Source organism: Stenella coeruleoalba (assembly GCF_951394435.1).
Source record: "Stenella coeruleoalba genome assembly, chromosome: 17".
Classification (NCBI taxonomy): domain Eukaryota; kingdom Metazoa; phylum Chordata; class Mammalia; order Artiodactyla; family Delphinidae; genus Stenella; species Stenella coeruleoalba.
Genome location: NC_137163.1, coordinates 602,677 through 616,528, shown reverse-complemented (window position 1 = coordinate 616,528; position 13,852 = coordinate 602,677). Strand labels below are relative to the sequence as shown.

Below are 13,852 nucleotides of genomic sequence, written 5' to 3'. Positions count from 1 at the left end.
GGGGCTCTGCCAGCTCCCCCTCTCCTGGGTCTCGGCTCCATGGTTCTGTGAGGCTCTCAGCTCCCTGTGGTGGGAAATTATTTCAGTTTTCCCCAGTGCATGTTTTAGGCTCATTCCTGGGAGTTAGACTTTCGGTCTCAAAAGACCATTTTTCTTTTTGTTTTTGCCATTTGATCAGTAAAAGAGGATCCCTATACAATATAAGTTATTTCTCTCTCATCTGTCAACTGCCCTCTCCTGGGGGAAAGAGCCGCGTCCTGCTGAGCGGCCTGTGCTGCGGCTTGATGGCCTCTCCTCTCGTGGGGAGGGTCCCCTGCCCCCGCCCCGCTGTCCTAGCTGTTCTGGGCCTTTTACGTGTTCGTGGACTGCTGTTGGGACTGGGGGTACATAGGACGGGAAGGGCACCCTCATGCTTGGGCACGTGTGTGTCTACCCAGGCTCCTCGGCTCATGGAGCTTCACGGTGCGTGCACGCTGGGCGTCAGGGCCCTTCTCTTCGTGGCCGAAAGGCTCCATCAGCGTGACCTGCTGAATTCAGCGTCTGATTGTTAGACAAAGCTTAGGGCTGCCCTGGCTGTTTGAGGGGATGGCCTGAGAGTACTAGAGGTGGCTAAAAGCCTTTGTTGTTTTTAACAGTTCATAGAATTTACGTGTGCTTCACACTTGCCATTTTCTGGCTCATTTATGATTTTACCCCTTTTCTAGCCTTTTTAGTTTCTTCAACCAACTGTAAAAACCAGCTTCCTTCGCAGTGGCCCTTTACAGTAAGCGTGTCTGGAGTTGGAAGCCCTGTCCCTCGCAGTGGAGCCCTTCCTAGCGCCTCTCCCCCGCCAGCCACTGCCCCATCCACACCCTGCTGCCGGCAGCTTTGTGCCACTCACTCGTGTTTCTTTCACTCACTCGTGTGCCACTCACTCGTTGGGCTGCATCTTAGCATGTACATTTCGAATCCCCTTGACTCTCTCTCCAAAAAGATGGGGGCTAGCAGAAGAAAGGTGTACAGCACTATCTGGTCAGCGTAGGTCGGTGCAGCGTTTTGAGATGCGTGCGATACTTTGTAGATATCAGCTTCTCGAGGCTTCCGTGTGCCTGGGGCGCTGGGGCATGTTCGCTGCTCCTCCAGCTGGTCCTGGTCTGTGTTCCTGGACGGTGGGGGGCCGCACGGTTTTAGACAGATCCAGTCTCCTTCCTGTTGGCCAAGTCTCAGCATAGGAAAGGTGAACACAGAGGCAAGCAGGCTCCTTCGCAAGGGCTGTCAGGCCAGTGGGCAGGGAAGTGATTTGGGGAAGAGAGGCAGAAATAGTTGTCTTAGCCCCCTCTGGCTCCTAGGACAAAATGCCACAGACTGGGCGGCTCTGAGACAGCAGACTTGTGTCTCCCACAGTTCTGGAGGCTGGAGGTCTTAGGATCAAGGTGCTGGCGGGTTCGGTGCCTGGTGAGCGCTTGCTTCTTGGTTTATAGGTGGATGTGTCCTCCCTTTGTCCTCACCTGGCAGAAGGGATGAGGGAGCTCTCTGGGGTCTCTTCTATAGGGGCACAAATTCCATTCATGAGGGCTGCACCCTCGTGGCCTAATCACATCCCAAAGGCCCTGCCTCCTAACGTCGTCCTGCCCGCAGGTAGCCTAGTCATCCAGTTCGTCCATTTAGTGGACTCAGTCAGTTCTGGGGGTGGGGGAAGGGCAGCAGGCCACCCGCCAACACATCAGAACGGTTGAGCCGGAAATCTCACACACTCCTGCCAAGGGCAGGTAGCATCAGAGAACTGCCCCCACCCCCCCAGCCCCGTTCCCTTCCCAGTGTGCTACCTGACGGGGCTGCGGCTACATCATCCTGCGTGAGGGCCTGGGCGAAACCCCCTCCCTCAGAGGGAGTGCTGCACATCTTCCTTTGACGTGGTTACTGTTCTGCTCATTGAACTCTCAAGAGCAACGTAAAGTGGAAATAAAATCTTAAAAAATAAGCAGCTGTCGCAACTTTGTAGAAGTAGAAGAACCCATCCTAAAATTCATAGGGAATCTCGAGGGATCCTGAATAGCCAGAACATTCCTAAAGAAGAAGAACGAAGCCGGAGGCCTCCCAATTCCTGATTCCAAAATTGACCAGGAAAGCTACGGTAATCAAGCCAGTGTGGCACTGGCGTAGACAGACGCATAGACAATGGAGTAGAATAGAGCCTAGAAATAAACTCACATATACGGTCAAATGCTTTTCAACAGGGGTGCCAAGATAATTGAATGCGGAAAGGATAGTCTTTTCAACAAATGATACTGGGAAAACTGGATCTCCATTTGCAAAAGAATGAAGTTGGACCACTACCTCACATCATACACAAAAATTAACTCAAGGGGTCAAAGACCTAAACGTAAAACCTAAAACTGTAAAACTCTTAGAAGAAAACATAGGACAGAAGCTCCTGGACATTGGACTTGGCAATGATTTCTTGGATATGACACCAAAGGGACAGGCAACCCACAGCATGGGAGAAAATGTTTGCAAATCATATATCCAATAAGGAATTAATATCCAGGATATATAGAGAACTCTGAAAACTGAGCAACAAAATACCAAACTACTCAATTCAAAAATAGGCAAGGGACTTGAATAGACATTTCTCCAAAAAAGATACACAAATGGCCACTAAGAACATGAAAAGGTGGTCAGCATCCCTAATCATTAGGGAAATGCAAATCAAAACTACAGTGAAATACCCCCTCACATCCATTGCAATGGATACTATCAAAAAAAGAGAAAACAACAAGTGTTGGTGAAAATGTGGAGAAACGGGAAACCTTGTGCAGTGGTGGTGGGAGTGTTAAATGGTGCAGTGGCTATGGAAAACATTATGGAGGTTCCTCAAAAAATAAAAATAGAATTATCATATGACCCAGCAGTTCCACTTCTGGGTATATACCCAAAAGATTGAAAGCAGAGTCTCAAAGAGATATTTGCACACCTTCGTTCATAGCAGCATTAATCACATTAGTCAAAAGGTGGAGGCAACCCAAGTGCCCATCAGTGGGTGATGGATAAGCCAGATGTGGTCCATCCACACAACGGAATATTCAGCCTTAAAAAGGAAGTGAATTCTGGAAACTCCCTGGCGGTCCTGTGGTTAAGACTCAGCCCTGTCACTGCTAAGGGCCCAGGTTCAATCCCTGGTCGGGGAACTAAGATCCCACAAGCCGTGGTGCTGCAAAAAAAAAAAAAAAAAAGGGAATTCTCACACATGCTACAACATGGAGGAACCTCTTTTTTTAAAAAAAAAAAAATTTTTATCTAGGGATACATATGACTTTTAAAAAATAAATTTATTTTATTTTATTTATTGTTTTTGGCTACATTGGGTCTTTGTTGCTGTGCGCGGGCCTTTCTCTAGTTGTGGCGAGCGGGGGCTACTCTTTGTTGCGGTGCGCGGGCTTCCCATTGCGGTGGCTTCTCTTGTTGCGGAGCCTGGGCTCTAGGCGCACGGGCTTCAGTAGTTGTGGCTTGAGGACTCTAGAGCACAGACTCAGTAGTTATGGCACACGGGCTTAGGTGCTCCATGGCATGTGGGATCTTCCCGGACCAGAACTCGAACCCGTGTCCCCTGCATTGGCAGGCGGATTCCCAACCACTGCGCCACCAGGGAAGCCCCTGAATGAACCTCCCTGAGGACATTTTGCTCAGTGAAATAAGCCAGTCACTAAAGGACAAATACTGTATACTTCTACTTCTGTGAAGTGTCTAGAAGAGTCAAATTCAGATACAGAAAGTAGAAAGGTGGGTGGCAGGGGCTGAGGGATGGGAATGGAGAGTTAGGGTTTAATGGGACAGGGTTTCAGTTTTATAAGATGGAAAGAGCTATGGGGAGGGATGGTACTGACGGCCACACCACCAGCTGAACGTATTTATACCACTGCACTGTGTGCTCGAGAATGGTTAAGATGGTAAACTTCGTTATGTGTATTTCAACACAATTTAAAAAAGCGAAAAACACAACAAAACAAACCAGTAGGGCTTCCCTGGTGGCACAGTGGTTGAGAATCGCCTGCCAGTGCAGGGGACACGGGTTCGAGCCCTGGTCTGGGAAGATCCCACATGCCGCGGAGCACCTAAGCCCGTGCGCCACAACTGCTGAGCCTGCGCTCTAGAGCCCGCGAGCCACAACTACTGAGCCCGCGTGCCTAGAGCCCATGCTCTGCAACAAGAGAAGCCACCGCAGTGAGAAGCCCGTGCACCGCAACAAAGAGGAGCCCCCGCTCGCCGCAACTAGAGAAAGCCCGCGCGCAGCAATGAAGACCCAACGCAGCCAGAGATAAATAAATAAATTAAAAAAAAAACCCCAGCAGCTGTGAATGACCCCATCAGTAGGACATTGGTACTTTCCCCAGGTATAAGCTGTATGTTTCTACTTGAAATAGAGGGGTTCCTGCCCTCCCCTCTCGCGTGCAGGGCTGAGTGACCGGGTAGTGTGGGCCACCCCCGTGAGGGCTGCTAGCAGCCTCTGCAGGAGGGAGCGTGGTGGGGACGTCGTTGGCGGGGGGCCCGAGGGTCACGAGCACCTTTTCTCAGGCCTGAGCAGCTCTGCAGAGTGCAGCCAGCCTGAGTCACGCCCTTTCTTGCCCTCTTTGCTCCCGTCACGTGGCCTGGGCACTCCAGCTGCACTGAGGTTGTGCCGCCTGGTCTGCACCCCCAGTCTGGACGCTGCATTCCCGGGGGAGGGGGGAGGGTCCTCAGGGAGCAGCGGGTCTTGGTCTTTCCTGGCTCCCTGAGCATTTCCTGTCCTCACCGCCGGTCTCCGTGACGCCCGGGACTCCCGCAGGATGAAGCCCTTCCCTTGGCTGGGCTCTGCTCACGTCGCGGGGTTTTCTGTCATCACCGTGACATGCCCTCCACCTGTCACGGCCTCCGCTGTGGTCGGCGAGGATGATGCGTGCTGGACGGGGGCGCTGCAGGGACATGGGTGAGGAGAGGGCTGCACCAGGACATATGGAGAGCTCCCCAGGAGGCGGGCCGCCCAGAGCGACGCCGTCAGGAGACCAGGGCTCTTTCTTAAGCTCAGAGAGGAGCCGTGAGAGACAAGCAGGTCCTGGCCCTCCCTCCATGGTTCTCTCCTCAGCTGGCGCATCCGTACCGGACGATGATCCTGAGGGTCATGGAGACGGTCGTGAGCAGTCACCTCGGCGAGCTGGACAAGGGCTTGGCCAGGGCCAGCATCCTCCTGGCCTCCAGCGAGATGACCAAAGTGAAGGTCCGTGGGGCTGAGCAGGCCCTGGCTTGGGAGGGAAGCTGCCTTCCGAGGCCTTTCCTCCCAGGTGCCTTAAGGGTGTGGGTTTGTGTCCGGCTGCCTGAGCTTGGCCCCTGGGTCCTGTGCACTGACTGCCCTCCTGGGGTGGGGAGGGTCACCCCACAATGGAAACTGACGCAGAGAGCAAACTCCCCGAACCCTCAGGGCAGACGCGGGGGCGGTGGTGCCCGGTGTGTGGAGGCGCTGGGAGCAAACTCCCCGAACCCTCAGGGCACACGCAGGGGCGGTGGTGCCCGGTGTGTGGAGGCGCTGAGAGCAAACTCCCCGACCCCTCAGGGCACACGCGGGGGCGGTGGTGCCCGGTGTGTGGAGGCGCTGAGAGCAAACTCCCCGAACCCTCAGGGCACACGCGGGGGCGGTGGTGCCCGGTGTGTGGAGGCGCTGAGAGCAAACTCCCCGAACCCTCAGCACACACGCAGGGGCGGTGGTGCCCGGTGTGTGGAGGCGCTGAGAGCAAACTCCCCGACCCCTCAGGGCACACGCGGGGGCGGTGGTGCCCGGTGTGCGGAGGCGCTGGGCTCAGCAGGGAGCCCTGCTCCCAGCAGCAGCAGCATGTCCCCTGGCGTGACTGAGGGCAGAGTGCCTCGTTTCGCTTCCTGGGCGGTTTCAGGGCGAGGTCTGCCTCCTTTGGTCTGGGTGCCAGTTCAGGTCTTTTGGGGGGATAGGAACTGGTTTGTGACTGGCAGCAGGCCGCCAGCAACGTCCTGGTGGCTTTGGGAAAGCGTTTCATCAGCAGCGTGATGGAGGAGATACTGAGCAAGTTCCAGCCCGGGGTCCTGCCGCACCATTTTGTCGTGCAGACGCTCGCCAACCTCTCCGTTTCCAATGGTAGGTGGCGGCTCGGCCCCTTCGACCCGTGGTCTGAGCGGTCTTGAAGACCTCTGAGAGCCCGCCGGCCTCGGTTCCTTGTGTCCCAGCAGCTCCACCGTGAGCCCCAGGCTGTGCAGAAGGAGCTCAAGGCGTGTGGCCGGGGTGCCCTGCCTCCCCTGGGGCACAGGGCCCGAGGGAAGGACAGGCTGGGTGGGGATGGCAGTGGGGCCCCTGTGACGTGCCCCTCTTGCAGTGTTCGGCGTGGTGCCCTTCCTGACGTCCATCCTGAGCACCATGCTGCCCATGCTGAGTGCAGCCAAGCCCGACTCGATGAGGGTGGTGTTCTGCTGTGGTAAGACGGGCCTCCGCGGGCAGGGGGGCCTCCACGGGCAGGGGGGCCTCCGCGGGCACGGGGCCTCTGCGGGCAGGGGGGCCTCCGCGGGCAGGGGGGCCTCCGCGGGCAGGGGGGCAGGTGGGCCTCCACGGGCAGGTGGGTCTCTGCGGGCGGGGGGCCTCCGCGGGCAGGTGGGTCTCTGCGGGGCGGGTGGGTCTCTGCGGGGCAGGGGCTGGGTGCAGCCTGTCCACTCCTGGACCTTTTGTCTCCGGTGCCCCTTTGTGGGGCTGTGGGTCCTCCAGGCTGCAGGAGGAGGGCGGGACATTTAGAGGAAGGGTGACTGCAGGCGCAGGCTGGGTGGGCACTGCTGCAGATAGAGACCTGGCCTCTGCCGTCTGACTGCTTTTCTCTGCTGCTGGGGGCCCCCCTGCCCAGGACTTCACACTGCAGTCCCTGAGCCCTGGACGCTTGATGTGGGCCGGGAAGAGACTTACCCAAGGCTGCAGCTGCTTCCCATTCCTCTCCCTGCCCCGTGCTGGGAGCGTGACCATTCCCTGGGCATCTTGGGATGGGGCATTCACTCTCCCACCTTCTGTGTGCGGCCCTCCGCGTGCCTGGCCAGAGGACGGTGCCTCGCGGCATGACTCTTGGGGGAGAGGAGGGCACTCTTGTGGGAGGGAAGCAGAGGGTCCTGAGACCCGGGGGCTGAGGGGGCCTGGGCCTCTTCTAGCAGCCACCACGTTGCCCTTGTCCTTCAGCTTCCTGGTGTCCCTAGTGTCCCCACCAGGCTCAGGGAGACGCTGGCCGGTACTGAGGGGAGGGAGAGGGAGCATCTAGGCCCGCATGAGGACTGGACCCTTTTTAACCCGCAGCCCAGCCTGTTAGCAGGTGCTGGGCTTCCACCCCAGGCTGCCAGCTAGGGAGCATGTGGTGAGGGCGTGGCCGCACTGGGCAGGGCTCAGGGTTGGGGTTGGGGGCTGGTAGCTAGAGGATTGGCGTCTGGGGAGGGTTCCTAGGGAAGCTGCGTATCTTGCACACACCCGGGGACTTTCCTAGCCAGGGCCTAGAGCTTTGGGCCCCAGGCCTCCCTGTTCACAGTGGCTTTGGGTTCAGGGTTCCCCTGCTTTCAGGGGGCCCTAGGAGGGGCTCCAGCCCCTGCCAGCCCTCCTCACAGCCCCCCGCGTTCCCCATTCTCTCCATTCCCTGCCATGGTCTCTTTGGTGCCTCTTGCAGGCTCCTCCCAACTGTGCGTGATTGGCAGGCTGCGTGGGCTGAAGGGCAGAACCCTCCTTGACCTAGTTTTGGCTGAAAAGGGGAATTGTGACAGGATCCCCGATCAGCTGGGTGGGAATCACCGCTGAGCTGGGAATGCAGGAGCAGGACACAGAAGGGGCCGAGGCAGAGCTGAGGGGCTGGGGCTGTACCTCGGGTGCGCCGCACACGGGGAGAAGACCAGCCTAGGACAGAGCCCGTGTCGGAGCCGAGGGCTTAGGTACCGGCCCCAGGCAGCTCCTCTGGGAGGCACTGGCCTCGCTCCGGGAGGTGCAGGGCCCTGCACAGAGAGCTGACTCGCGCTTCTCAGGCGCTCTGGTCCCAGCCCTTCACGGGCCAAAGGCCCCTGCAGTTCCCACCTGTTGGTATGTCGTGTATGAAGCAAGTGCGTGGGCCAAGAGACCTGCCCGCAGGCCGCCCTCCTGCTGAGGTGTGCGCCCCTCACCGCAGACAGAACGTTCAGGGTCTGCAGTTGGAGGGAAGAGTGGTCCTGCCTGCTGGAGGGGCCTCAGTCGGGCCAGGAGGGTCCACAACAGCCCATCAGCGGCCTGGGTGGGCCACGAGAGGGCTGGGGCCTCCTGTCCTTCCAGACAGCCTCTGGTTCTGGGCAGATGTCTGTGTCCACTGCCGGAAGGCGGCACAAGTGGGCAGCGGCGCTGGGCCAAGAACAGGAGCACGTGCACACTTGAAGCTTCTCGTCCAGTTTGCAGTATGCTGTGGCCAGGGAGACCCAGAGACCGTGTTGACATGCCCCAGACAGCAGGGTGCACGGCTGGCCTGGCCACACTGTCCAGCACCAGTAGCGGCCAAAAATCACTGCCCACGAGGAAAGTCTCTGATAGGAAAGGTGGCCGCAAAATAAGCAGAAACCGAGACTTGGGGAAAGCCGACGGTTCAGGGAGGAGAAGACAGGCAGGAAAGGAAGTCTGTGGTTAATGTCCTCTGGGAGCTAAGGGAAGATGCGTTCAGGAAACGAGCGTGTGGCTGTGAAGAAGCTACATTCGGAGAATAAAATTAAGCTTCTGGGAATTAAAAACATGATGAAAATGGAAGGCAGAAATGGAACAGAAAGTTGAGGAAATCCTCCGGAAAGTAGAACAAAAATGCAAATATGTGGAAAATAGGAGAGAAAAGAATTAGCAGGCTAGGCCATGAAGCCAGCGTTCGAATGAGACAACCTGGAAAGAACGAACAGAGAGAGTGGAGTGGGGGCGTCGTGCAGTAATCCCCGAACCTGCCCTGCAGCAGGAGCTGTTCCTGGTGGAGACGCCCTCCAGGCACCGCACCAGGAAGACTTTGCAGGGGGGTGGGCAGGGATGGGCCAAGGGGAGGCTGAGGAAATAGGTGGCCTTGCCTTCTCTCGCTCAAGTGAGAGTGCCAGAAAGCTCCGGTGGAAGGCACCCTCTGAGAATCAGAGCCCTGCCCAGATGCTGCTTGAGCAGGAGGTAAAGGCTCTTGTGGAGAAGCCAGGATCAGGAAGGGTGCGGTCCCACGTGGGGCCGGGGGAGCCCCAGGGTGTGCGGCAAGAGATGTGGAGGTCGCCTTGGTGACTCGTGCCTGGAGAGCCAAGGAGACTCAAACCGCAGGTGGTCGGTGACTCTGGGAAACAAAGCTGCTCATGGACGGAGTGGGTGGGCTCTGGCGGCGTGGGTCTGGAGGGATGGACGGGAAGGACGGGCCCCGTCCTTGCGGGGAGTGGGTGAGGAACACCGTGGACGCGTTATTTATCGAGAGAGAGATCAAACGCCATGTTTGCTTCTGGAGCAAGGGAGGTTGGGCTGGCGGAGGGTGTGTGAGGAGTGCCCTTTACTCTGTGCCCGTGTGTGTACCTGATGGAACACTCAAGCCTAGTAACAGGTCGGGGCTGGGCTTCTGCTTCTGGCCATATGGTAGCCTGTTACCCTGAAAGACCTTCCCACGCAAAATACCTAGGATCCCTGATCAGTTTGACCAACAGCCTGACTGAACAGCTCAAGGAGGCAAAAGAGTGGGGGGACGAAGGGGCCGTGGAGGAGTGGGGGGTTGAGAGAGGAGCTGAGGGTTCTCGGGGCACCTGCAGCCCCGGTTTTAGCAGCCGTGTGGCAGGGAGGGGACCAGAGCCCACCTCGCCAGACCCTCCAGGGGCCCATCCTCAGTGGAAGGGCTGCCCATGGCACAGAAACCTTCCCCCAGGAGGTAGTTTTCTTTGAGAATTTCTTTATGTTCTGTCTTGAGCACGTGTGAACATGGCTGCCCTCCTGTAGATGGAGGGTTAGGGTTAGTCTTTCTGCTGGGCTGCAAAGCCCAGGCTAAGAAATTAGCCTTACAAGTGGGCCAGGTTTGAGGTTGTGAGCTGGAGCAAGTAAAGACCCCCGGGGCAGCTGCTGCAGCCCCTGCCTGGGCGCCGGGCTCTGCCCTTGGGAGGCCCGGCCGGGAGCCGCCGCCTCTCCGGGCCATTGCATCCTCATCTCCCCCTCCACTGCCCAGGCCCGTGGCCAGGGCCTGGCCTCCGACTCTCCTTCGTGGCCCCATCGTCTCCCCTGACCCAGGGTCCAGGTCCTGCTGACCACTCGCAGGTCTGCAGCAAAGCGAGTCCCCAGGCTTACCCGCCTGGTGTCCACAGCACAGTCCCTTCCACAGACACAGACCCCCAGGCCAGCGCTCCCCACCCTCGGCACCCCGCCACCGTGCCCCCAGGTCTTCTTCCTACACGTGTCCTGGGGGGCCCACGCCTGCCCGGCACAGCAGCCCTTGAAAGCGTGTGGCATGCATCTCTGTGAGGGAGGAGGTGGGCACAGCAGACTGGAGTGGGCCAGGCGTGGTGGCCTGGGGGCATTTTGGGGAGGTTGGTGCCTGTACTGGTTTCCTTGGACCACCTCAATGAAAGACCACAAATTGGGGGGGTTAAAACAACAGAAATGTGTTCTCTACGGCTCAGGAGGCCAGGATTCCGAGAGCAGGGTGTTGACAGGGCCGTGCGCCCTCTGCAGCTCTGGAGAGAAACCTTCCAGGCCCCCTGGCGTCTGGAGGTGCCCGTGCATCCTGGCGTGTTGGCTCGAGGCTGCAGCAGTGCAGCTCTGCCTCCGTTGTCCCCGCGTGTCTGTCTCTCTTCTTGTGAGGACACGGTCCTGTTGGAGTTGCCCCCCACCCACTGTGACCTCGTCTTGACTCATTGCATCTGCAAAGACCCTATTTCCGAAAAAGGTCACGTTCTGAGCTTCTGCGAAGCACGCGAGTTGGGGGACCCTTGACGCCCGCACAGCGCTTTGGTCCCGAGCCTGGCCGGGTGCTCTGGAGGGTGTCTCGCAGGCAGCATGGCATGTTAGAAGGGGCAGGTGTCGCGCGGAAGCTGTGCGGCCATGGGCCGGCCGCCGCTTACCGCGTGGGTCGCCACAGCTCTGCAGCGCTTTAGCGAGAGCGCCCTGGAGTACCTGGCCGACCTGGACCAGGCCCCCGACCCCACGGTCAGGAAGGATGCCTTCGCCGCTGACATCTTCAGCGCCTACGACATCCTCTTCCACCACTGGCTGCAGAGCCGGGAAGCCAAGGTATGTGTGGCCCTTAGGGACCTGTGGCCTCACCTAGCTGGCTTTCCTCTCCCACCCCCAGCCTGGAGGTACTGCTCCAGTCACCTGGGCCTCTTCTGGGGTCCTGCGGGTTCTCGGGTGTTGGGGGGAGATCTGTCTACATGTGCCCCTCCCTCCCCCGCCCCACAGGTCCTCACAGAGTAGGGCTAGTTTTCTGGGGCCCCAGCGCTGGACCTCTCCCTGTAGGCCCACTCCCTCCACCCCTTTAGGACCCCCGCTCGCGGTAACCCGGGTCTTCGATTCCAACTGTGGGGTCCTTGGGGAAGGGCTCTTTGCACATCTCTGCCCCGGGCTGACGGGCGTTGCCGGCCGGTCCGCACGCGAGCGCCTGTCCCTGTGTCCCCCCAGCTGCGGCTCGCTGTGGTGGAGGCCCTGGGGCCCATGAGCCACCTGCTGCCCAGCGAGAAGCTGGAGGAGCAGCTCCCCAAGCTGCTGCCTGGAGTCCTCGGCCTCTACAAGAAGCACGCCGAGACTGTCCACGTGTCCAGGGTGCGTTCAGGAGTTCAGCTGCAGGGGGCACGGGGTCGGGGGGAAGCCCTGGGGGCAGCCAGCCTCAGTGGGGGGCGCGGACAGGAGCCGGGGAGCCAGGCCCACCTGGCCTTGCCACGCGCCCCCTTCCCGGCCCTTCCCCGCGAGCGAGCGCTGGGGTGGAGGGCTGGGAGACTCCCGCAGCCAGCAGGGGTGGGGCTGGGCCAGGAGGAGGCCCTGACGGCCCCTCTCCTCCCTCCTCGAGCAGAGCCTGGGCCAGATCCTCGAGGCGGCCGCAAGCGTGGGCAGCCGCACGCTGGACGTCCAGCTTGACTCACTCCTGGCTGCCCTGCATGCTCAGGTGGGCTGGGGGCCCAGGGAGGGGTGGGAGCACGCTGGGAGGTGCCTGCTGAGGGTCAGGGAGCAGGAGGCGGGGCTGAAGCGCCGTCTGCCCAGCGCTGGGGCTCGGGCCGCGCGACACAGCACAGCCCCGCCGTGCAGCGGCCGGAGCGGGCAGCCAGCAGGCCAGGGGCAGCTCTGGGGCCATCTGCACTGGCCGTGCGTCCCGAGGGCCCGGGCTCAGGTGGAGACCCCCTCCAGCGGTCTTGATGGCTTTGATGGAGAAAGGGCTTCGAGGAGGCTCCGCAGCCGTGCACACCCTGCCCCCCCAGGTCAGATGAGGGGCATGGAGGTCACGGGGAGCTCTGGGGGGACGTTGCGTCCGTGGGACTTTCTGAGTGGGAGAGAAGAGGGCCGGAAAACTAGAGAGAGCGTGGGCAGGCGGCTCTGTGAGAAAGAGAAGCAGGGAGAGTGGACTTACTTCCTTGCTCCCCCCACCCCCTGGGGCATCTCTGGGCCTGCTCCACTCCCACACCTGCTGGGATGCCAGCCTGGCCCGCCGGCCTGAGCCCTCACCTGCCACACACACGGACGGCGCCCTGCGAGGGCCGGGGGTCGGGCTATGGTAGAGAGATTAAATAGTAATTTTAGTGTGTGAGCAATGGTAATGAACCTGAAAAACTGTATGAAGTGGATAGATTCCTAGAAAAATCTTAAAAATGTCAAAATTGGCAGAGAAGAAATAGAAAACTTGACTAAACCAGTAAAGAAATGGAAACAACATTCCAAGCCCTTCCTTTCTGAAAGCAAACCCAGGACCCACGTGGTTTGAAGGTTGCGTTCTTCCAAACTTTTGAGGGACAGCTAATTTCCACCATACACAGGTGGGCTTGGAAATGAGAAAAGGATCCAGAGCTGCCTGATGGATTCTTTGAGGCTGGTCTTGATTCCAAATCCAAGTCAGGACCACACAGAAAAATCTAGGTCTACTACTGTGAGGCTGGATGTGAGGATCGTGTGCTCAGTGAAGGGAGTTGCCCCGCACTGCGCTCCCGGCACTGCACCCTCAGCACTGCACCCTCAGCACTGCGCCCTCAGCACTGCGCCCTCAGCACCGTTCCCTCAGCACTGCGCTCCCAGCACTGCGCTCCCAGTACACGAGGGGTGTAGGGCCCAGCCAGGGGGGCTGCACAGCGCTGAGGCCAGTCAGCTCACCTCATCATGGAACGAGATTCCCGAAAATATTGTCTGATATCAATCAATGCAGAAAAAGCTTTTGATAAAGTTCAACACCTATTTGTCGCTAAAGCTCTTAGCAACCAGGATCAGAAAGGAACGTCTCTAACTTGACGAAGTTTAAATGCCCAGGCCCTCCGCGTGCATCGTGGTGAACGGGAGACAGGTACGCTTCCTCTAGTGTCAGGATCAGAAAGGAACTTCTCTAACTTGACGAAGTTTAAATGCCCAGGCCCTCCGCGTACATCATAGTGAACGGGAGACAGGTACGCTTCCTCTAGTGTCAGGAGCAGGAAGCAGCCCCACTCTCAGTGTTAACGGGGAAAGGAACAGAAATGGGGGGAGTGAGGACCGACCTGTCGTTCATCTTCTCCCGGCCACCCACCCTCCGTCCCGGTCCCCTCTTTGCCTTTCCCGAGGCCCCGAGCTCCTCTTAATACACTTAGCGACGGGGGGGTTGCCACTCGGGTCTCCCGAGCGAGAAGGCACAGGCCTGAGGGGGAGGGTTCGCTCTGTTCTGTTCCCTGCTGTCCCAGCACC

The 13,852-nt window shown here is 59.0% G+C and overlaps 1 protein-coding gene across 3 annotated transcripts in view; it reads left to right on the top strand.

The window, feature by feature from the left end:
- The window catches only part of MROH1 (maestro heat like repeat family member 1), a 67,457-nt gene that overhangs the window by 15,412 nt on the left and 38,193 nt on the right, over positions 1-13,852 (top strand). For all 3 annotated transcript variants that reach the window (XM_079901476.1, XM_079901475.1, XM_079901474.1), the window contains exons 4-9: positions 5,099-5,230; positions 5,953-6,115; positions 6,351-6,449; positions 11,079-11,230; positions 11,618-11,758; positions 12,006-12,098. In XM_079901476.1, coding sequence (XP_079757602.1) covers positions 5,099-5,230; positions 5,953-6,115; positions 6,351-6,449; positions 11,079-11,230; positions 11,618-11,758; positions 12,006-12,098 — 780 coding nt within the window. The remainder of the gene's footprint in view (positions 1-5,098; positions 5,231-5,952; positions 6,116-6,350; positions 6,450-11,078; positions 11,231-11,617; positions 11,759-12,005; positions 12,099-13,852) is intronic.